General features: G+C 40.9%; 1 protein-coding gene across 8 annotated transcripts in view; it reads right to left on the reverse strand.

Moving 5' to 3' along the window:
- MARCHF8 (membrane associated ring-CH-type finger 8) overlaps positions 1-24,640 on the reverse strand; it is a 697,693-nt gene that overhangs the window by 60,098 nt on the left and 612,955 nt on the right. For all 8 annotated transcript variants that reach the window (XM_085603748.1, XM_085603747.1, XM_085603729.1 and 5 more), the window contains one exon: positions 9,646-9,696. In XM_085603748.1, the coding sequence (XP_085459874.1) occupies positions 9,646-9,696 (51 nt within the window). The remainder of the gene's footprint in view (positions 1-9,645; positions 9,697-24,640) is intronic.

A 24,640-nucleotide genomic window follows, 5' to 3' on the forward strand; every position in this document is an offset into this window, starting at 1 on the left:
TGCAATGTGCACAAGGATATACGTCCTGCAATCATGGTGCACAAACTAAAACAAAACAGATGAATGATTCAAGTCCACATCAATGGAACTGGATATCTTCAGCACCCAATGCTCCTAGCAAAGAATGCCATCCCCATTGCCACACAAAGGATGCCCTGGGAGAGGTATTACATCTCCTCTCATGAAACATTGCAGGGGCCAAAACCCTATTACAAGATGGAATTCTATGAAAGAAATGGGAGGAATTTGAAAGGACTGCACTGCAAGAGACTTGGTCAACTGAATCTTTGCCAGTAGAAGACCACTCACAGTTTCACGTTAAGGCCATAAAACCACAGCTCTATGGGAGATCAAAAGGTGGACGCTAACCCTAAACATCATTTATGAACAGCTTCCTTGTACGGATCCAGGCTTTATTAACTAACCAGAAAAGTGAAATAACAATAATATGCAACATAGATAATCGAACTAAAATGCGAAACAATGGGCCTAATACATCTGAAGTCATGCAAACAAGAATCCCTGAGGTAGAATAGCCATACTTGCCGAACAAGGTTAAAAAAGTTATATCAGCAGGTCAGTGTGATGGAGCATCAGGGCCAAATGGAATACCACAAACCCTCAGTTATGGGAAAATACGTTCAGGGTTCAGAAAAGCTTTATTCGGCACAAGTTATGTGAAGCATAAAAGCAAAAGGTTAATACAGTAAATTGTATACAATGTATTTTAAAACATGCATCTCCTAAAACCGAAATTCACATAGTGTCAAGACAGTTGAACTAAAACATAAAATAGGAATAAAAAAATACAATTAGATACACACATCATGCATAATTGCATCGAGTTCAGACAATAGCCATTACAGTTAAAATTAAGTTCTTCTGACACTATTTGAATATAACCATTAAAACGCTCAGGGTATAGACCGCAAACGGGTGCCTGGGATAAAATGTAGTACCTTAACCCTTTGTAAGTAATTGGATTCTGTCCATCATCTAGTAGAACTCTAAAACAGATAACTCTGGAAAGAAACAGGGCAACCCTATAGCATACTCTCCCGACCCCTAATAAAAGCCGCCTGATGATGAATAATTCTTTCTTGTAGGAAGAGGGGGTTTAAGAAGTGATTTCCTGGGGATCAAGTAAAATTTGAGTGGACCGCTCCAATCGGTTGTCACAAGGGCATTTTCGGGTGATTGAACCCCAGATCTAATTTTGGGGAATGATGCCAGGTAATAAAAAATAAGATGAAAATGAGTTAATAGGTACCTGTGCTGAGCATTATTGGTTATCGTAAGGTACAATTTCCATCCAGACTGATCATCCCATTGTTACCCTGGAGAGGTTTACTTGTTCCCTCTTCCCACGGCAGGCCTCAAACACATGCTTTTTAATTTAGCTTTTGGAATACCTTAAAATATCCTCCTGGTGAGAACAAAAGTCCCTCTCTGTCCGGCCCAAACCCAACAGGACCTGCTTTATATTTTGTAACCATGGGATTCTGTTCATCACATCTAAGCCCATACAGAATCAAGAATTGACTTGTTGAACGAAGTTTCTTATTTGGACAAAACAGATCGCCATAATAGTAGTGGTTTAGTTTCAAGGGTATCCGAAAGGAAATCAACAGGTTAGAAATGTTATTTCTGCAGGGCTGCGTGACAGAGCATCAGGGCCAAATGGCATATCACAAGCCATATTTAAACAGGACTCTCAGTTTTGGGCAAATAAGCTAAGCTCATTATATAATGAAGTCCAATTAGCAGGCTCCATCTATAATAAACCATTTTTTTAAGGGAGGGGATACATCTAATCCAGCCAGTTACAGGCTCATAGCATTAATAGACTCAGTGACCAAGTATTATGTATCATTAATTCTGGCAGATCTCACTAAATGGTCTAATAAGAACAATGTGATCACAGTAAACTAAACCGGATTCAGGAGAGGAATTGGAACAACAATAAACATCCTAGCAGTGTCCTTGATTGCAGTCAAATGTAAACAAATGCAAAGAAAACTACATCTTTGCTTTATAGACTTTAAAGCAGCATTCTACTGTGTCGATTGTGGGAGTTTACGAAGAAAACTAGGTGACTACAATATTCCAGACAAGCTACTATCAGCTATTAAACAACTATACACACACACTTGGGTTTAAGTTAAGCTAAGGGATGGCACAAGGCTTTCAAGGAAAATTGCCACAGTAAAAGGCTTAAAGCAGGGGTTGCACCACATCTCTTTAACCTGTTCATGGCAGACCTGTCAATGAAGCTAGATCATGTAAAATATCATCCACCGCGATTGGATTTACAGCGTCTATCCCATTTGTCCTACACAAATGGGATGACCTTTTACTGCTCAGTGAAACAAAAGTCGGACTACGAAGGTTAGTCATTGCTTTGAAAAATTATGTTAAAGCCAACAAACTTGAAATCAATAAAACTAAAACAATGACCATCAGTATTGACCCGAACCCCCAGTTAAGATCTGCCTAGATGACGCAATGTTGGAAAAGGTCACAAGCTACAAATACTTGGGATATGTATTGACTACAGAGCAAATTTCTCTAAGCAAAAACATAATATCTCTAAGAAAGAGAATGCGGTAATCTTTGCTTTTAGTACGCTAGCAAAGAACTTGGACAGTCCCCCCTTTTAAGCCACTAATAGCGGCTAAATTACTACCAACTGAGGCCTATGCAAGCTTTGCTAGGCATGGCAAGGACGCAGCCTTTCTGGATAGAATGCAGGTCAGTACTTTTAAGCTGGTGTTAGACCTTCCCTAAAGCAACTCTAGGCACAAATTGGATTAGAGTTTGGGATTACCCACCAAACACTGGGGAGGTTTTACACCACAATAAAGTGCTGGCACAAGATAAGGGCAGATCAAGAAAGCTTAAAAAACATCTCATTATGGTCAGCACTGGAAAAAGATACACAATTCAATTACATTGAATATCTTCACACCTCACTAAAATTGACAAACTTAACTGATCTTTGGAATAAGGCCTTGTCCTTTTCGATCTTCAAGAAAGCGGAAAATAAAACTGCATAACTTATTTTGTATTTTGAACAACAAAAATAGTTTTAACCGTAGAATTGCATGTTTGGATGGTGCTTACATTTTATGGACGCCCGAAACCAGCCCCATGCCTAAGTCTTACATTCTACGCTCAAATTAAAAGATCATGGCTATTTGTTTTGGCCATCTACCAGTGCTTGCATACCAACCGACCTGGAAATATAAAGGTCCAATAAAACGTAGGTTTTATGGTGCTGAGAAAGAGGATTTCATACATTTGGGATTGCATGTGCCCCTTCCAACAAAAATCACAAGTCACTTTATTAATAAAACGAGTTTTAATGCCAGAGGCATACGAACATGCAGAGCTGCGATAATTAAAAAGTCTTTATCCAAAAGATTCTCAATTGAACAGTAAATTGATGAAATGTTTGACCCTGGGTGAAAAGGCTGTACAACATGAAATCCTGAACAAACTATAACAAGTGTCTAAATATACTTCTGAAATCTTAACTGGCAGTTATTTAAAACTATTTGTAACATTAGATGCCCTGCACGATGACTGCACAGATGGAAAATGTAAGGAGGGCTTGACAAGCTGCTAGCAGAGAATATCAGCTAACCCGTCAATGGGCTTGGACAAAATTAGAAAAATCCTGACAACTGTTTTTACACAATTATGACTAAAAACGTTTTCTATCATTGTCTACTTTGTACTAGGATGTTAGCACCTTGCACTTTATTGAGTCGAACATCATCGTCTTATTAATCAAGCTGAATCCTTGCACTTTACTTAATTAATTACTGAATTGCCGGCCAGGTTGTTTATTTAGTGGCATGTTGTTAGCTTTGTTGCGTTATTTAATTGCCACTCATCAAGTTAACTTGATCTGTTCAATTTCAAACAAATAACTAGACTTGTTGATAGTTTTATTGGTTAAAAAAACTGTCTCAAGAGTCACTGCAAGGCATTACTTTGAATTATTTAACATTCAAGTATTTTATCTGACAAATGAATCAGATTTGCATGTTTTGATAATATTGTTAAGGTTTTAATTAACTAAAACAATAAAGAATTTTGATTGATTGTATGTTTGCCTTACTGTCTCTCTCTTCCTGCCATGTTTTGTGTCCCTACTTGCTGCAATTGAGCCTGGTGTTTTATCAGTAGTGAATACATTAGTTTGTGAGAGTTAACTATAGTGTTACTGTATATGGAGGCTATTGATGTTTACCATCCTTTTTGTGGTTGCTTTTGAGGGGTGTGTTTTCTTTTGGGGAACCTTCCACTTGAGTGGGACCTGTATTGTTTGTTTATGCCTTGAATGAACAGATCTCGATAAAATGTAAATGCTCAGGAATTTCTATAGTGCTTGGAAAATGCCCACCATTTTGAAAAGCAAGGGAACTGAGGCATGGTGAACTGAAATGGTTTGCCCAAGTTTTCACAAACTGATAGCAAGAATACTCTGTGCTTATTTACAGTAACATTTTGTTCAATCAATCAAATTTGTCTGAGTAACTGTTTTGCCTCACAGCATATCACAAGACCATTCATCAGAAACTAAGGTAAGAAAGAGAGGCAAGAGATAATTAGAACTCTGCCATTGTCTATAGCGCTGCTATTATTAGAACTCTAGCAAACAGCTGACATTCAGTGCCCTAGACAAACCAAAACACTGGCCTCAACAGAGCCCTTACATAAAAAGAGTATTTGCTATAAATAAGGGTGCTTACTATTCAGAGTCTAGTGTAAGAATAACTGTGTAATGTGCCCATGCTCCGACTTAACGATAACATTATGACAATATGTTATGCCATTACATTACATAAAATGGGGCAAATGGATTGTAAGCAGATTAGTACAGGTCTTAAAAGAGAGAAGGTGCTACAGGAGTCAGCTACGATGACAAGAGAAACATCCCCAGGACAGGGAGGTGCACTTGGGGGCTTATACCAATTGCTAGCATATGCAGGATTCGTCATTTGCAACTAAATCCCATGATGTGAATGATGGTAGACATATTAATGTTAATTATACTCCATTGGTTCCTGAACAGATGCTTAATGCTCTGATAAGAATTGTTTCATGGAATGTAGCAGGAATAGCTAAATTACTGCTCGATGCTGAGTGGGGCAAATTAATCGACACTTTTGATAAATGCCTATATCAGGAAACATGGTGCCTCTCACCTCTTTATGGAAGTAGGTATACAATCAAAACTGAAAAGGGTGTGCCCTCAGGTGGGCTGGGAATCTGGATCAAAACAGCTCTTCCGTGCAGAATTAACATCTTGTCTTGTGATTCTAAAGATATTCAAGCACTCCGGTTACTGTTCCCTTTTGGCCTAGCCCTAAAAATATACAATGTATACAACAGAGAAGAGGCTAGAAATGAAGAAACAATAACCATTAACCAACTAGAGCAGATGCTATCGAAACATGGAGGAGACGGATCTTACCTTGGTGGCAGGAGATTTTAATTCAACCTTTGAACCAATGGCTGCTTCTCCATTTGATCTAACCTGTGAGATAGATAATCAGTGGGCATACCGCACTTAGAACTCCCAAAAGTAAGATCGGCTCCAAAAGTGGGCCAATTGCTGCCATTAACATTAAATTTTGATCTTAGAGCAACAAATGGTAGATGTCAATATAGATCCACTTTTAACAGTCCGGGCCATTGCAGCAGAATTGATTATCTTCACAAAACTCAACAATCTGTTTGTAATAGAACATACATTTTTTAGATCTCCGTTAAACCTCCCTGTGAGCACCCCACTGACTCCTCTTTATTTAGATTTGGCCCAGAAAGAAATTACCCACAAAACTGAGCTCAAGAGTGCAAATGTTCTGGCATCAATTATGGTCTACTACAGCACTAGAGTAGTATGGGGTGGGCTTTTGTGACCTAATGTCACCAAAATATGCAAGTAAAATCTCGTGGCTCCGCATTGTTATGGCCCGTTTACAGAGCTTAAGCCTTGACACATACTGGGACTTTCCAGAGTCTTAGCGTCAAATCCAAAAGTCTATTCTTAAAGCTGTTTATTGGGGTAGTGTTGTAATGGATAATATACAAAATTGTAAAGGATCCCTCTCTGTTTTTATTGATTTTAAACCGACCCTGTTATTTGAGAGCACTATAGATGAAATTGTTCCTCCACTAGCAAGGAAGCTATATCTACAGTTTAGGTATGGGTGCCTACCTGTAACAACTTTGAAAAGAAAGTGGCACCAAGAAATGGATATGATGGATGAGAACTGTACTTGTTGCCAAGGAGGACCTGAGACACTTAAGCATGCTTTATTTTGTTGTCCTCTGTATAGACAGTCTCGAGCTAAGTCGATTGTTCCACTTTGCAGAAACCTGGAAGTTAGGAAGCACCAGGAGGCTTTCAGAATACTGCAGTCAGACACATCAAGTATTACTGTATTCTGTATGGCCAAGTCCCTAATGGCAATGTGGATCAGATGTGCCAAGCAATCTCTTGATAGGCCGTAAGTTGCCACCCTCTGTAGGGTCGCTTCATACTGTATTGTGCCACTTGGACAAACTCTAGCAGACTTATGTCTTTTAGAATTTATAGAAGATATTTATTGTATCTTGTTTTTAAAACAAAAGCATTTTTATTGTGAATCTCTTTTCTATGCTGGTACCGCAATGGACCGAAAAACGATTATTCAAAAGTTTTATGTTGTATCATTTGTGTTTGTAGGTGCTTTGTTCGGTGTAGTACTTTTGTGATCTACAGTGATCGAAATAAAGTTTTTTTATTTGAATTGACGAAAGAAAAATAAACTACCTAAAAAGCTGCCACAAGAGGAAAAACAGGCTCATACACCACTTCGTAAGACATTGGATGTCCCCTCCCACTTTAGGGCAGAATTACACAAAAAAATAGTTTACTTTCTCCTGTCTCGGTCATTCCCCAATAGACCTACTCGATTTATAGAGCTACATAAACAGAGACTTTACTCTAAAGCAAGGCTTCAACTTTGGAATAAAGGCTTCCATGTTGAAGGAAGGCACCTGAAAGCAAACCAACCTCTATGATCCAAAGGTTAACAGAAAACCAGTAATTCACAGCCTCCCTTGTTGGGCCTTTCCTAAGAATATGATCCTATAAGTCACTGATCTATGACACAGAAATGTTGAACTTGGTCAATTACCCAAGGTCTAGTCATTTCGAATGTCCTCAAAATCTGAAAAAGGGAGCCCTTTTGAGCCCACTTCTCCAGCTGGGTCTTGTATCTCAGAATATGTGGTCATTGGTGGGGACAGTGAGAGACTGAAAAGAACATTGCTTCTGTTGGATCCTAGAAACATGATTAGTGCAAATGTGGCAGCTGAAAGGAGACAAGTTAATAAGCGCTTCAGTGCCTTTAATTGATTAGGACCCAAAATAGCTTTTGGAGAACATTTTCTTGGATTAGCAGCTCCCTGGTACCAAATATGTGGGTGTTAAAAAACCCAGACTCTAAAAACGCTGGAGCAAAATAACCTGGCAGAACACACCTGTAAGTGTTTGAATTAAGGTTAGTGTTAGCGTTTGGGAGATGGACAGGTGTAGAAAAGTGTGAGGAATAATATTTAAACTGTGGAGACAGTAAAGTTTACAGCTATTTTAAGGTTTAGTTTTAGGTTTGTTGCTAGGATTAGGATTAGAGTAATGGTTATGGTAGGGGGGCTAGGTCTAGTGAAAAAGACAGGGTTAAGGCAATGGGCACAGCTAAAGTATTCATAAGTATTTGGTTTAAAGTAAGATTTTGAATGGGGAAAAAAAAAAAGAGTTCTATGTTTATGGGGATAAAAAAGATATACCCTCTTAAAAAAAGACAAGAAAACAGAGAATCAACACATATTTAATGAAAAATCGTTATGTGAGTTTTTTTGAGTTATTTAGTTCAACACTCCAAAACGTTTTTCCTCCACATTAATCCATCCAAGACTAGTTTGTGAGTGCTTTTCAAACCCCACACATCAATTTTAACAGTGTTTTGGCCCCAGAAGTACTTGTTTCAGATTTCTTTTAGGAAATGGCACACTTGTACCCAAGTGTTAAAGGATTACTCTATATCCACAAGATGTTTTCTCCATTTGCAGCTGTTTTCTTTTGCTAGTTTGCCTTTGGGGCAGGGGCGTACACTGTGATTTATATAGGGGTGTTTGCTCACGTGTTTCTGACTGTATTTGAGATGGTGCATAATTTTCTTTGGCTTTGACAAAAATTTCACAGACGTTGGCCGTTTTTATTTGAAAAATGGCTAGGGATATCGTTTTTTTCTAATATTTTACTCATAATTTGAAAAACGTGCAACACAGAAAAACACAGCCGGGTTAAAGAGTGAACGTTAGTAGGCGAAACACTATTGCAACAACGAGTACATTGCTGTAAACCAAACTCATAGGTCTACAGGGCACCAGTACCTTGAAAGGAGGAACACCACTGTGTGGCGCACAGACACAGTTCATATGTAAACAGCACAATGGACGACTGTTAAACTCATCTAATCCTGTACAAGGAGGTAAAGCTACCCTTGATGTACTGAAAGGGTTTGATAACTGCAAGGATTGCCCTATAACGGCTGTATGTTCATCTATGCTGAATCTTTCTATTCTGCTCCATGAAAGGTGCATGGCTCATCAATACTATTCAAGCGAAAAAAACAATCAAAGCCACCTAATCAAATTATTTTTTTAACTTAAAAATTAATTTCAGGTCGAGACTAATTTTTTAGGTCCCACCTGAGACAGCCTATGTGCTGCCGCTTGCGAGAAATTTTGTTGCAGCGTGCTTAGGGCCCACCCATTGCTTACCATTGTTTGGCTTCATCATCACTCTCATTTCCTTTTTTCTCTTTGGTCAGCACGTGCCTGCTTCACTTCCTCTTAGTGTATTTGTCCCTCCTCTGATGCATTGCCCAAGTACTTCCATGGTTTGTGCTTTCAGAGCTACATTTTTCTTTTAGTTGAAGTACTCCATAAGAGTGCATACGTTTGTAGGCCATCTTCCACATGTGCATCTCCACCCTTCCATGTTGCTCTCTTACTTGTGTGCTTTTGTCCTCCTCCGTGTTGTTTCTTGCCTTCCAACCACCCAACCTCAGTTGTGCTCTATGTTGTTCCTTGCCCTATCATCCTGCATTGCTTGTCGCCCCCCCATCCCGTGTTGTTCATTGCTTGCTCGGTTCCATGTTGTATGCTGCTTGCCTCCCATTCCACGTTGTTTGTTGCGTTCCACCATGTCCCGTACTGTTTATTGCTTGCCCTCTGTCTTGCATTGTTGCTTCCCACCCGTCCCATGTTGTTTGTTGCTCATTCAACCTCTTGTGTTGTTGCCTGCCCCCATCAGCTCTCCCTCCCATCAGCAAAATTGCCAACGCTGATGCTGTCATAGTGTTTTTTCTTTTCTTACTTTCAGCCATGCTGCACTGCAGCTGCGTTGCTGTACAACATGGCTAAAAGACATTGGCAACGCCAACAGCTCTCACAGGAAAGACCTATTGGCTTTCCCAATGCTTGTTTAAACATGTTGCCTGCCATTAAACGGCTGTGCATGACAGCAATTGATACGTGTTACAGTAAGCAGGCCAAGAGACTCATCTATTGTAAAAGTACCTTTGAAATGTTACTGGATCGGCTCACGGAATGCCCCAAAGCCTTCTCATTCTGTAAGAGTAAAGAAACAAAGGAAACAATTACCAAACCGCAGACCGGAAAAAATGGGTTATAGTACGTTATTAAAAAATAATGTAGTCAAAGTACTTCGTAAGGATTTTCTCACTCCATGAATAAAAATCTCATTGCTTTTCACATTACAGTGTTTAAACATTTACTTCAGCAAAAAACGTCTTTTCAAAACATTATTAAACAAATAAATATTTAATTCTGACAACGTTCACTGCTGCATCCACTCTAGATATTGTTGTCACAGACTTCTGAGGTGTTACTAGTTCTAAATGCAGAGTATTTTGTAAAGCACGTTGCTATTTGAGAATCTGACAAAAAGCCGGAATGATACATCCGGAACACAAAACTAACAATCTGAGTACCAAAAACACTTTGGCATAATCCATTTCCTCACTTTTTTTAATAATAGCTATTTATGAGGAACCCTGTTTGAAATGTGTGTTCTGCGGCTAAGCCTGTTGCTATCAGTGTCTCCGGCTGCCAACCCAGTGGTTGGTCTACATCGCTCCGTCCTCTCATCAGCCTCAGCTCCTCCACTGAATGGTTTACCCTGCTTTGTCCTCACCTCAAATCCAGCCTCAGCGGCCCTGACCTGGGCTGTGCTTACAGGTGCAAATTCAACTACTTCACCTATCTTACTTGATTTGACAATGGTCTCGGTAGCAGCAGGAGTGGCTATATGACCCCACAGATCTTCCATGTAGCACCTTTCCTGAAGGTAGCCCCTTTCTCTCGGCTTATCAGTTACAGTCTGGTGTCTCTTGTGAATTTAGTGACTTTTTAGATCGAGCCTAGGCAGAGCATGCGCTGACCCCCGACATGCCGTATTCAGTCTATGGGCTTACAGCCCGCCTCCAGCTTTCGATTGGCATATGTCAGTGTCCTTTAAAAAAAAGTTGCTTCTAATTGGACAATGGTTCCTGCTTGTCCCACCTATTTTCTCAATTGCTGACTCCCATGGATCGCCGCCAGGACTCGTCTTCTTCCACTTGTGCGATTGTATGTCCTGTCATTGGAACTTTTTTTTTTAACATTGACACAGAGCACTTCCAGCTGGGCATGACATGACACCGTTCTTTGTCTTTATTCTTACAATGAATAATACAGAGCACTTCCAGCGCCGCATGCCACGAGGTCGCGCATTTCTTTTGTTCTGCACGGCACCTCCATTTTTATTAATTTAGAAGATACTTTAACACTCAGCGCTGCCCCGTTTATCAAACGCCGCGTTTTTTAGGAAAACTGAGTTTAGCACACTGGAGCAATGCACACAAGGGCTTTCATACAAAACAACTTATGGTATGCAGCTATGGATAGTGGGTGAACCGAGTTGGAGTGAACCCACTCAGAAGGGCTTAGCTGTTAGTCTTCCCTGAACTCAGATTCATTTTCAGAAGGTGCCTCTCAGAACCTCAGCCTGCCATGTAAAGCAGCGTTGAGGGAAAGAACACACCTTGCAGCCTAGGGCCCTGCTTGATTACCACATTGATGATGGTGCATATTCCAGCAGACAGGCGGGGGGCTTTTCCGGGCTGACAGTCTCATTTTGGACAAAGAAGCAAAAAAGGGGGGGGCGAAGTGGGCTTTTGGGAAAGAGGTCCAGCTAAGTATGCCCCAAAGTATACGTCAAAAAAGTGACAAAGCTGTTCCTAAAGTGAAAGGGACAGACCATGTAAAAGGAGTTTTATATTTGGATATTAGAACCCTCACACAGCCATCAGGATATCGTGAATCACGTACCCTTCAGGATGTAATGTAACATCATCGGGCTGCTCCTGCGTCGAGTCGGCTGGTGCAATACCCGACGGGCTCTTGTTTGGGGAGCACTCTTATGGAGATCTTTTTATCCAATACAGCCGTTAGGTGAAGTGGGAGTATGGGGTATGGGGCTCTTGAATGATGTAGATGAAAATGGTAGTTGTGAATTAAAATAGGGGGGGGAGTTCTATCTCGATAAATTTATTATAATGCCTCCTCACCTAATTAAAAGTTGTGAGGTGAAGTGCAGTCCTGGTAGTGTGGGGTAGGTCTACTGGCGACACGGACTCGGCGTGTCTAACGCGAGGATCTCCTCGCGTAGCCTACCAGGAACTGCAGTGTACTATCCTATGGAGTTTATAGGGTAGACCGAGTCGCAGGTAAAACACCAGCTACATATGAGAATGCTTACTGTTAACTAATAAATACAGTCTGTACATGTATGTAGATAAAATACATTTTTGGTCCTGAAGAATCGCTCGAGTATTTCTCAATTAAAGCGAGAAACATGTTGACCCCGATGAGGCAGTGTAGATAACCTAGAACATAAACCTGAGTTACCAACACTTCACCTCACAACTTTTAATTAGGTGAGGAGGCATTATAATAAATTTATCGAGATAGCACTCCCCCCCTATTTTAATTCACAACTACCATTTTCATCTACATCATTCAAGAGCCCCATACCCCCACTTCACCTAACGGCTGTATTGGATAAAAAGATCTCCATAAGAGTGCTCCCCAAACAAGAGCCCGTCGGGTATTGCACCAGCCGACTCGACGCAGGAGCAGACCGATGATGTTACATTACATCCTGAAGGGTACGTGATTCACGTTATCCTGATGGCTGTGTGAGGGTTCTAATATCCAAATATAAGTCTCATTCTGGAACCAGCCTGAGCTGTTTGGATGCTTCAGACAAACAAACGCAGAGCCAGCCAAGATGTCAATAAGTGGAAACATAACCTTAGTGCCGGTTTAATACTTCTAATGTAGCAATATGCTGGCTGTTTGAGTGGCAAACTTTCCTGTCGCTTGATGGCAGGGCTCTTTCAAGGGTCTGATGTCTCAGTGAGATAAAAGGGTGCTATTGACATCTGTGTGGGGCCTGTGGGTCACCGGCTGCGACAGGACCATTACAGCCTTCCAACCTCCTCATGTCGCTCTGTTGAGTGCCATTAAACTGGACAGTAATAGCTTTGGGTTTTTGTAGTGCTTTATGTTCACTGTCTAGCAAAAGTTGGTTTATAACTTTGACTATTTGGACACAATGAGTTGCAGTTATCAGAAAATTGCCGCAAAAACTGTCAAACTAATTTTCTTTCAAGGAGCATTTCACATACTGCCATCAGCCAAGCACACCACACAACAACACACCACACAATTACACAACTAACAAAACAAATACAACACATCTCTACATCGCACTTAAACAAACACTTTCATCTCTTCAACACATGCAAACACAGCCACTCATCTCTCGCTCATACTACCATTATGTCCTCTCATTTCACAAGTATCCCTTCTCCAGAGCGAGTGCCATAGTAGGATGGGGCAAGCCTCATATGGTGAACCTAGTTTGTTATGGCAATTGTAATTCGAACAGAGGTGAAGAAGGGCCAATAACCTCTTAAGAAATCCATCCTTTTGACTTTGCAGGGAGTCTGTTCCCACCATACCCCAGACCCCTCCCCCAATACGTGACAGCATGAATAGTCTTCATACTATATACCTTTTTATTGTCTCGATGGGTTTGGACCCCACATATTTGATAAAATTAAAGATGGCTGTCACACTTCTCTTATATGAAGGCAATTCCCAGGGTCAGGTAATAACAGACAAAGAAGAGATTATCTCTAATTTTCAAAACATTTTATTTTGTTGTTGAAGTTTTATGGGACACTCTTTAGTGAATCGGAGGCTTTCTCCCAGAGATAAGCAAGGACCTATATAGAGGATGCCAAGATTAAGTGAATTACCACCAGGCAACATGATTTGTCAGAAGCCCCTAAAATAGCAGTGGAACTTTAGAAATAAGGTTTTTTGCCCTTCCAGCAGGAAATGCGACTGGACCCGACTGTATTCCTGCCTAGTTCTAAGGCAGGTTCATCACTATTCTTATGCTGTTATGTATGAGTGTATTAATTATATTGATACTAATAATCTGATCCTGCCCTCCTGGAAAAAAACTGATATAGTTTTCTTTTTAAAGAAACATAAAGATCCCCTCAATTGTGGGTCGTATTGACCAATATCTCTCAGTAATGCAGATTCAAAAATCTATTTTGAAATCTTGACCAATACATTGAAACTTGGATCAATAGCTGGGTCGACCCCTTACAGCACAGCTTTGTCCCTATGAGAGACACCACTCTTAATACACACCTAGCCATCGCTGTTTTCGACGTGGCAGCAGAACTCAGGATACCAGCCAGAATGGTCCTGCTGGATGCAGACAAAGCATTCATCAGAGTCACTTGACCTATTCTCTGGTGCCTCCTGAAAATGTTTAGGATTTGCCAAAGCCAACTGCAGAGAATACAGGTAATTTATCATAACCTTTCTGCAAGAGTGGTGTCTATGGGACAGCAACATGATAAGTTCCCAATTATGCGGGGCACACGCCAAGCCTGCCCTCTTATCACCCCAACTGTTTACTTTACACTTGGAGCCCTATACCAGGAAACTAGCTCAATCCATGCATATCCCGTCTGTAGTCCTAAATGGATCCACTAAGAAGACAGTTGCTTATGCTGTCGATGTGACAATTTTTAAAAATCGAATCCAGTCATGACATTACAGGCAATTTGAGTATGAAGCTAGAAAATATGGCGAATAGTCTGGCTATGCTTTAAATTTAGAAAAGGCTCAAGTCTTAGATAATGGTAAGCACCCAGCCCAACACTCTCGTTTTGTAATGACAGCTACATTTCTCTCAGGGTTCAGATTACTTCCAATTTTGATGAGGTATTTACCCCGAATGATATGCCATTGATTAATAATACTGCACAACTTATCATCAAATGAAAAAATGTACCTATTGGCATTCAAGGTCGATGTAATGTTATTATTATGTTAGCTTTAGCAAAACGTCAGGGGGGGCGGGGGGGGGGGGGGTTCGGGCTGTACCTATCTGGATGCCTAATTCCTTTTGCATTAAGATGGATAGAAAATAGTCACAATTTATAAGGCAAATCAGAAAACCATCTCAGCTGCAACAGTCACTAAGCGAAGAGGGATGGGCACTTCAATGCTTAAAGTTTTATTTTTGGGCTGGGTTTTCAACTAGGCTTTCGCAAGTTTTGGTTCTCTTTTTAACCACCTGGTCTCTTAGGGCTCTATCTCTATTGCAACTTAACATTAGCACCAGGATTTTCGGAACCTTCCTCTTTCCAAAAAACAAGATTTAAGATTTAACATGTATATGTGCCAGTCTGGAATGCCATATCTAATAAATTACAGATTCCTAGAACTAATAAATATACTTCGTTCTGGCATAATCCATGCTACCCCAGCCTTTCTTCATATGGTTTAGTCTATACCTGGTGTTGCACAAAACTGCAGTCCGTTAGCCAATTATCTGAAGAGATTTCTCTGCTGCAATTTAATACACTGTCGCCGACCTATTGAATCCCAGACTTGGGATATTTTAAGTATTTACGATCAGGGATTACTTCAGAGGCCAAGTGATTAATCAGGATCCCATTCCTTTCTTAGAATATCTACTGGATTCTAGACAGAAAGGCGTTATTGGAAAGGTCAATGCTCTGTTTGGAGAAGCAATCTAACAAAATTCAAAAACTGGCTGATCCATGGCCTCAGAAACTCCCAAAACCAATTTTACCCAAGCAGGTTCTGCACAGCATTAACTTAAGTCATACGCTTCTAAATGATTCTAGGCTTAAAATTCACCATTATAAATGTATTCAAGATATTTATCATACACTAGATAGGTTGCATAAATAGAGATATCAAGCGGATTCAAAATGTCCTAGATATCATACCGAAAATGCTGACACAGTCCATATGTTTATTAGATGCCAGGCTGCACAGGCCTATTGGCAAAAGGTGAAACTGGAGCTTGGTCAAACGTTACAAATAGATATTGTTAGGTCACCTGAATTAATTTCGTTCAGGCATTCTGAAATAATTTCAGTAAGATTTATGGGTATTGTCTTTTGACCATTGTTCTCTCCAGATTACAAATTGCAAGATTACGCCGGTCCTTAAACCCACCTGATGTGAAAGAATGGTGGCATCATTTTATTGATTTCAATCAATCAATCAATATAAACTTTATTCGGATACAAATACATATCCATAAAAGTGCAGACAAACAGCAGCATATTCAACGAAAAATATCAGCAACAAAAGAACAGTTAAAAAGAATCCAGTTGAGATTAGAATTAGTCCTCCAGTAGTACAGTACACAGGATAGAAAGTGCAAAATCCATTAAAATGACATATAACTTAAAAGTTAAAATATCAAGGTAAAATACAAAGGATTCAGCAGGGGCACATAGAGTTACGAGTACGTACCGCCGCCTTCAAGAAAGAGCAAACCCGAAAGGTTAGCTCATCATTTTTTAAAGCAATGACCTTCCCATATGCAGCCTTATAGTCAGTCTCCAGTGAGGCTTTAAAATACGGAAGTAAAAACCTTTTAGTGAGTATTGAATAATAGCAGCAGAAAAATAAAAAGTGCAACATCGATTGTTTCTGTTGGCTATTACATGGACATGGCAATAGACCAAAGTTAGAGGTAAACCCAGCGGGAAAAGAGAGCATAAATTTCATGGTGTCAGTCCTCAGCTGGAAGAGTAGCCCCCTTTCCCAGCTACTAACTGGTTTTAATAAATAGCTAGAAGGTGTACGTGAAACATTCTCAATACACATATATCTAGCGACTGACACTTTCTTGCGCTCTTTATCCAATCTGGCATCCCTATAGAATGCATAGAGAGCCATCTGAAGGGATCTACTGCTAATAGTCCGAGGTCTAAAGGATTTGAAAATAAGTGTTCGCAATTCACACTGGATAAACTTGTGTACCGCTGCCAACCAAGGTATATTCATTCCCTTATCACATTTCAAACAGTCTGATATTATCTCTCTGGTTAGTTGGGCCGCGGGATTTCTCCAAACTCTCAGCCAAAATAATGCTGGGCGAGCCTTAATGTAATCTTCAATATATGGCAGGTTAAGTTCACAGTGACAGGCATATTTAGAGGAAGAAATAGGTGATTTGTCGGTATGTAAATGGCCATTATGAATCATAACAAACTACAAAATTTGTAAAAGATCTGGGAACCCATGTTGATATTTTAAATACTTTGTAAAAGGGAGAAGAAAGGGAAAAGAAGAGAAGAGAAAGAAAAAAATCTTTATGCTAAAATGCTCTGACTTATTTTTAGTATTTTTCTAATGAATTATGCCTTTTTATTATTAGTATTAGTCTTCTGTGTGGAATATGCTGTATTTCCGATTAGTCTGAATTTCAAAAATAGAAAAAATAAATAAATAAATGTGTGATACCAGTCACCAGAGTAGAACATTCTTACATCACATGCAGCTATAATATTTCAAAGCAATCACAATGATAGTTTCCACTGCTTTTTATTTGGCGCTACTGTCTGGTGGCGCCCGTTGTTACCTCTGTGAATAACACATAAAATGCTCAATTCACAACGATTAATAATCCTAAATTTACATATCACAGAATGCTACCTAGGATTTGTGTATTTTTCCTACCTTCTGGGGATTTGCAAAAAGCCCTGACAGTAACTTACATGGAAATCTAGAGAAACTGTAGTGTTTAATGCATACACCATATACTCAAGAGCAGCTTCTATCAGGAAGACCCTGTCACTAACATTATTCTTCAATGGGAAATGTTTTTCCACGTAAAAGTGCCATAAGCACTATAACCTCTTGAAATTTGGGATGCTCCATTCCCAACTTCTCTTTTACAGCAGTAGACTTACATGCAACTCTAAAATGGGAAATGCTATAAAAATGTTTGCAGACATCCAAAAACCGAAGAGTTTGCAGATGTTCTCTGCATTTTGTCTCACCACCTCCATCCCTAACCATTGTACAGCATATAATCTGATACATTAACGAATATGGAATAAAGTTTAGGGCATCCATCAATTTTGATGACAAATGTTCAAAAGTGAAGCATAATATTAGTTCATGCATCCAATGAGCTGAAGAAGGGGCCTCTTTACCCAGTCATCGTGAACTACAAGGATGGTGACCGAATACTGCACAATTCACTAAACATGATTTAATTCCTACAAACATTTGATTAATTTATAAAATATCTCATCTCAAAATAGTTACATTGCAACTGAAAATATTTACCATGGAACCTCTCTCCCGACGCTGAAATCTTTTAGAGCTGAAGTTACAACGAAACTTCCAAAGTGTACTCTAGAGAAGACTGAATATCTCTGGAAATGAAGATTTGCAGGTTTCACTGGTCAAATTGCATTCCTGAATGGAGCGTTTGTCCCCTCCTGTGGCACACAAAGACCCAGACCTTCTGTCTCCTCCAATTAAAGAAAACTTTAGGCAGATCTGAAGAAGCATCTTCTCACATCTGGGCACATAAAGGCAGAGATTGTTTAATTATTTAAGAAAGGAGTAAGGCTCAAACGGTAATAGTCCAGGAAAATACTTAACAAACCATACACTAAGGTCCCGATTCCGATCTTGGTCAGAAGGGCTCCGAATCGGATTTGGTTTTACCTAAACCGACCTGGAACCCTTGTTTCCGATCGGCTTGTTCCCAATTCCGAACGACCAAGTACGATGCCTGGAAACCCTTAGCGCTGACCAAATCGTTTCCATAAGGCCTACGGAGAGATAGAGCCCTCCGGAGCTGAATCACACAGCTCTATGGAGTAGGTTTTCCAAGCGAGCAAGTACGATGAACGATTCGGACAGCCTTTACGATTCCTATTGCCCTGATCAAAAAGGCTGCCGGAATCAGGTTTTGGGGGCCCGTAGCAGGCCCCCCTTCACCCAGGGCCCTCTGACTCGTGCCCGTAGGGGTACCCATTGGTCCTCCCTTTCAGATCATGCACAGTGTGGCAGGCACCAAGAGGCGCCCAATGATCCCCAACCACCCCTTTTGTCATAGGAGCCTGTGTACGCGTTTGGTACACAGGCTCCTGAAGTCAATGGGAGTCCAACCGAATCGTATCAGAATGCATTCAAATGCATCGTACTTGTTCGGTCGGATTCCCCTGACACTAGTCGTACAGAAAGCATTCCGGACACGAGTCGTTCGGTTTGCTTTACGAACGAAATCGGAATCAGGCCCTAAGTTGGAGAACTTAGATATTTTGTCCCAGAAAGGCTTTAAAGATGATAAAGATCAGCAGATGTTATAAAATGAATGAACTGAGTTAAATGGATCATGTGGTGAATCATGTGTTTAGTACTGTCGATCCTCAGTACTTAAAGAGTACTGAGAGCATGGCTAACCAGCAAGGAGATCCAAAATTCACACGTCGGATATCATTCTATACTCTAACAAGTGCAAAAGTATTATTTAAATTAATTCTCAATATACATTTGGAATAATTAAATTGAAAGAAATGGCTTTGATAAGTGTAGTCTAGAAAACAAAATAAAGTTATAACTAATCTACTGAATCTTGAACGTATTTTTTGATCAATTCAAATTCCAGGGGCTGCCCATATTACTGCCACCTAAAGTCAGGTCATATTAGCCTGCTGGCTGCTTTATCACAATTAGGAGCAATTCGTAAGTTCAAACGAGTTTCTTCCCATTCCAGAGATAGGTAAGGATGAAATTCTGCTTTCCAGAGAATGAACTGAGTATGTAGCCTGCCCAATTAGACATAATGGTCAATTATGAACACTCTTTAGTTGGCTTTTAGGTTTTTGAGGAAGAAGTCAACAATTAACGGCCTTGCTGAAACTGGACTCTCAAATAACCTACTAATAAAATGTTTCTTGGTCTTGGGTTTTAGTTCTGTTTAGTTTGTGACCTATGTGCAAACCAAATCTTTGAGCAGTATCTTAAATGGCCACCACGGCAAAACAGGGCACAATAGTCAACAATGCCATGTCAACATCTGCTAATATTTTCATCGATCTCCAAGTGAAGATACAGGATGTAAAATACATAGCTACGTTCATAGCTATAATCAGCAGATAAATTTATAAGGCAAACAATGTCAGAGAAACAGAAGAACCTTGGCTGGTACCACATTCGGCACTTGAAGAGGTGAAAAGGATTTGAGTAATGTACAGACTAGTGTAAGGTATTAAAGTATTTTAATAAAGGAAACAAAAGAGTTTTCAAAGTCCTATTGACCAAGATCCGTCCAAAATATCAAAGGCTTTTACAGCATCATGTAATGGATATATCTGGAGGAAAGCTTTCCCACTTGAGCAATGTGTGAGTTACGAGCAGAAATGAAGCCTTGCTGTGCCACTAAGTCAAGCATAGTAAGCAGTGAACTTAATTGATTGACTACTATTGTGACATATATCTTTCCGTCGTCATTTAACAAAGACGTAGGATGGTCAGAGCGCACAGCTTTAGATCTTTTCTTTGCGTAGGCTGTGACTTTGACACAATTCTACATCTCTACATCGCTGAGAGAGCCCTTTGAGAGTATTTCAAGGAATGCTCTTTAGCAATGCTGGTGAGTATTGCTTGAAAGTGTTTATAGAACTTAATTCCACGTGCATCACCCCCTGCTGTTCTATGGTTTGATATCTGATCAACTGCATTAATAAGCTCTCACGTGCTCACGAGTTTCAGGCTCTGGGCAATGAAAGTCACAGACAATAGAAGAATACCCCAAATAAGCTCCTAGAATAAGGCCGTAGAATCAAGTTCCTCCTCATTTAACTTGCTGTAAAATCTATGAGAAAAGCCCTAATCGATACTAGACTCTGCTTCTCACTCTGGACACTCAGCCTGTTTGTTTCTGAGCCTTGCTGCCTCTCGAAGTTAATGCCAGGATCCGAACTGGGTCCCAGCTTGATCCATGGACTCGAGGGGCTGCATCTCAGAGAGGAAACCAGCCCTGCTCATGAAGATCAGAGAAACCATTGGCTTTAACAGCGTGGATTTTGTCGTCGCTAATAAAATAAACCTTCATTATCACCCCGATCAACCGTCACAAAAGAGTACATTTGAAGACTAAGATAACATGTCGAAATTCAAGCTCACAACTTGCCTGCTGGCAATACAAACTTTAAAAACAACAACAAGAAAAAAGCCATTTGCAAAGCCAATTGGTCTGGCTGTTATTCGGTAAACTGAAACTTGCATAGTGAAGAAGGAGGCAACATAATAAGCTTTGCTGATGCAAGTTGACACTGAATGTTAAAAGCACAGCACGTGGCAAGTGTTATTCTTAATACAATAAAGCAGATAAAAATACAGAGCGAGAATAAAACTAAGCATTAATGTAGACAACATGTGCAAACATCCATATTTGTCACTGTGGTGTTATACATAAAAAGTTATTGTTAATTTCTCCTTTGTGAAGTATTGAAATAATGTTAGCAGTTTTGAAAATTACACAGAGGTGGTAGAAGAAAGCCATTCATGGTGAACCCTGCACTTTGCTGCACGTGAGTATGAGGAAACATAGGATGCTGGCACCTGTGAACAGTGCTTACTTTGTAAAGCAAAAAGAGCAGGACCCAAAGTTTTTCTCGGAAGCCCACCACTGTCTCTGCTTAATGTTGAGGTTGCCGAATGCCAAGGCTGTCTAGTTTTGATTCCACCCCATGCCTCTTTATTCCAGCATCATATATACACACTGTGCCCCTTTCTGTCACTCTTGCAGATTCTTTTTCATCCCTGCTTTCTCCCTTTGCCGTAGTTTTCCCATCTTTTCCTCTTTTCTCTCTCTTGTTGTAGGTCAAAGCCTGAAGATAAAAAAGAAGTCCCTGTGCCCAAAAACGAGTGCCGGTGGGCCCCACCTGCAACCACTGTCTCAAGTTAAGCACTGCCTGACCAGCCTCTGTGAGCAAGGCACAAAATGACAAGAACATTTGTCACCAGAAACATACATAAAAGGACCAGAATTCGTTGAAGGGATACCGACCAGAATTGACGATTCCGGCCCCTGGTGTAACCAAATTCAAACAAACCTGTAAATAAGTACTTAGTTGTCAATATATTCCTTTGTCAAATGAAGGATGCTAGCTGACTTCATAAAGTCCCGCATTACAACCCTCAGTTTAATATTCTGTGTTTAGGTATCCAGATGAGGCAGAGTTGTATAAATTCAAAAAAGCAAATAGGCGAAAAGGAAACTAGCACAATCAAATCCACCTATCGCCCAACCTGCTTTAGTTCTCAGATTGCCTGAACAGTCTAGAATTTACGTAGGGACATAATCAAACCTGATGGTTCCACCTCCAAGTCCACCCTAACACTTACACAGGCTTTTAGGGCAAAGAGAACAGGGGGCTAAGTATCCCCAAACTCCTCCCCCCAAGAGCATGTGCCCTCCTTCACAGTGGGGGATGTGGCCCTTCACTGTGGGGGATGGGATGTGGAGTCCTGTATTAAGCCCCTGCTTATGATGCCCAACTCCTACTGCTGTGTGCAAGTCGCAGGCTACACGAAGTTCTCTTTCATCACAATGCATCACTTGAATTACTCTGCATTATCAGGCATTAACATTAGAAATGTTACCAATCTCCACTTGCAATCCTGCTTAGATAGACCGACTGTACACAGACAAGGCCTAAATGACACTACACGAGGGGACGAGCAGCAAAGAGATTCGAGCAGAGAAGCACAGAGTGAAAAGATCCGTGAGGGAGGGGATAACAAGGACCACCCGTGGTTTGGTTTCTGAAGGTACGTGCAAGCAGTGGGCTTCGGCACACAATTTGAGGGTCTGGGACTGATTTTTCATTGTCCGACTTTGACCCGGAGCCAGAGAGAAAGGCACAAAAGCTAGATCTAAGAGTAATGTAAGAAACAGTAAGAAAGGGAAGGGCAAAAGTTGCGAAATAACCTAGCACTATGTTGTGAAGAGATAGTGTATTGTGATGGCCAAAAAGGCATGACTCTCTGGCCCGGACTGGTCATCCAGCTACTCGGACATTTCCTGGTTTGGCTGCAGGTCAGACGGCTCCTTCAGCGCTGGATGGGCTGCACGACTCATCGTTGCTTCCGCGGCCCCATTCTACTCCAAGCCTCTTGAATGGTGGGGCTGCTTTTAATCTTCCTACCGGAGCTTGTTTTGGTTTCCAGCCCGGCCCATGGCATGAGGTTGGCTCCCGAGTATGTAGCCTTGATAGTCAGCAACCTCAGCATTATCCAGCGCTGCAGTGGTCTCCGAAGAAAACTATGGGCCATGTACTTATTTTAACACAAATTAAGCACTGGGTGGGACCTGGAAAGGCAGAAAGGAGAGGGAGGAGGGGACAAAAGGACACAAAACCGTGGCCAGTACAAACGCAAGGGTAGCAACAAGAAAACCGATGCCAGGTACTCACACATGCTTAAACCCTTACCTATACTTCTCAGCCACCATTCATGTCCACTGCTGAAAATGTTTAACCCGCTCGGTAAAATAAAGAAAAGAAGACAACGCTCATCTTAGGGCTGCAACAATGACATGGTGCCATGTTTTATACGAATTGTGCATTGGCATAATAAATACATATGCAAGTTGCAACCAACCAATGGCTAACACAATCAGCCAATGGACGAATTTCACCAGGTTAGCTCTTCCTAGATAGAATACATGGTCTCTGAGACAGCTGGAGCACTGCTCATTAGACCCGTTTGGGTAAATAAAGCACACAGAGTACATGGGCCATATACGTGAATGGAGTGCAGCGGAGAGAATGTAAGTATCCATTATATGGTTCCTATGGGAAACAGCAGAGCATGTGTGTATAGAATGAGGATGAGAGAGGCATGTTGTAGAGCTTGTCCATTTGTGCAAGAGTCACATAGGCATGAATTGAGTTACAAACGAACAAAGAAGATGATCTCATAGGAGACAAGGCTTGAGAAAGGTATGCATGAGTATAATTTGAGGTCGAGTGGAGCCTTTATGCATGTGAGAAGTGTGTACACGTGTATGCAGGCACTCATTTGTATGAAATGCATTTTTCTCAACTGCATGTGCATGAAATGCGTGTAAGTGGGGAGTGAATGCAATGAGTGTACCACAGATCAAAGTGAGTCGAACGTGTGCATGAGTGGTGCTTCTGTTTGTGCGTGAATGTGTGCACTGGTGAGTGAAGTACTTGAGGAGATGGATCATGAGTATTTAGCATTTGTTTATGCGATAGGAGACTGATGCAACACATGACTTCCAATGCGAGAGAAAGTTTGGAGCACGGGTGGGTATTAGTATAATTTGTTTAAAATACATGTTTCTGCATGATCAGTGTACAGTAGATAGCACCCGTTTACAAACACTATTAGATAAAAATAAATTAAAAAAGGGCCCCTTTGCCTGTGCCTGACTGTTTATAACTGTTTTCAGCCTCAGCAACTGATCTAAAGAGCCTCAGTATGTGGCTAGACTCTAGTATTACGATGGAGCACCAAGCCAAAACACTTGCAGCTAACTGCTTTGGTGTCCTGCGACTGCTAAGAAACATCTTAACCCTCCTTCCTTTCCTGGCCAGGAGTGTAATTGTTCAGGCTCTCATCATCTCCCAGCTTGATTATGGCAACGTCCTTTATCTGAGCTCTGCCCATTATGTGACAAAGAGGTTCCAGACTATCAGGCATGACGCTGCTCGGCTTCGGATGAACCTTCCTTGACATTAATACACAAAAGCGGCCTTGAGGAACCTCCATTGGCTCCCAGTGGAGCAGCGGGTCCAATTTAAAGCCTGATGCTTTTTGCATAGGCCCCTTAACAAGAAATGCCCTGCTCTCTTGGGATCAATAGCCACCCCTTATATCCCGGTCAGGACCTTGAGATCTTCCTTAGCCCATCTGCTGCAGGTCCCCAAATGCAGGAGATCTTGTTAGGGTGGTCACTCCTTTTTCCGCTGTGGAATTCTCTTCCCTTTGACCTTTGCCAGTTATCATGCAAGCTTTCCTTCCGCAGGTCATTGAAAACCTGGCTTTTGGCAACTAGCTCTCTGATGATTACGTTTACATGATGACTGTTCCAGCCCTG

The sequence above is a fragment of the Triturus cristatus genome, chromosome 1_2 (assembly GCF_964204655.1).
Source record: "Triturus cristatus chromosome 1_2, aTriCri1.1, whole genome shotgun sequence".
Lineage (NCBI taxonomy): Eukaryota > Metazoa > Chordata > Amphibia > Caudata > Salamandridae > Triturus > Triturus cristatus.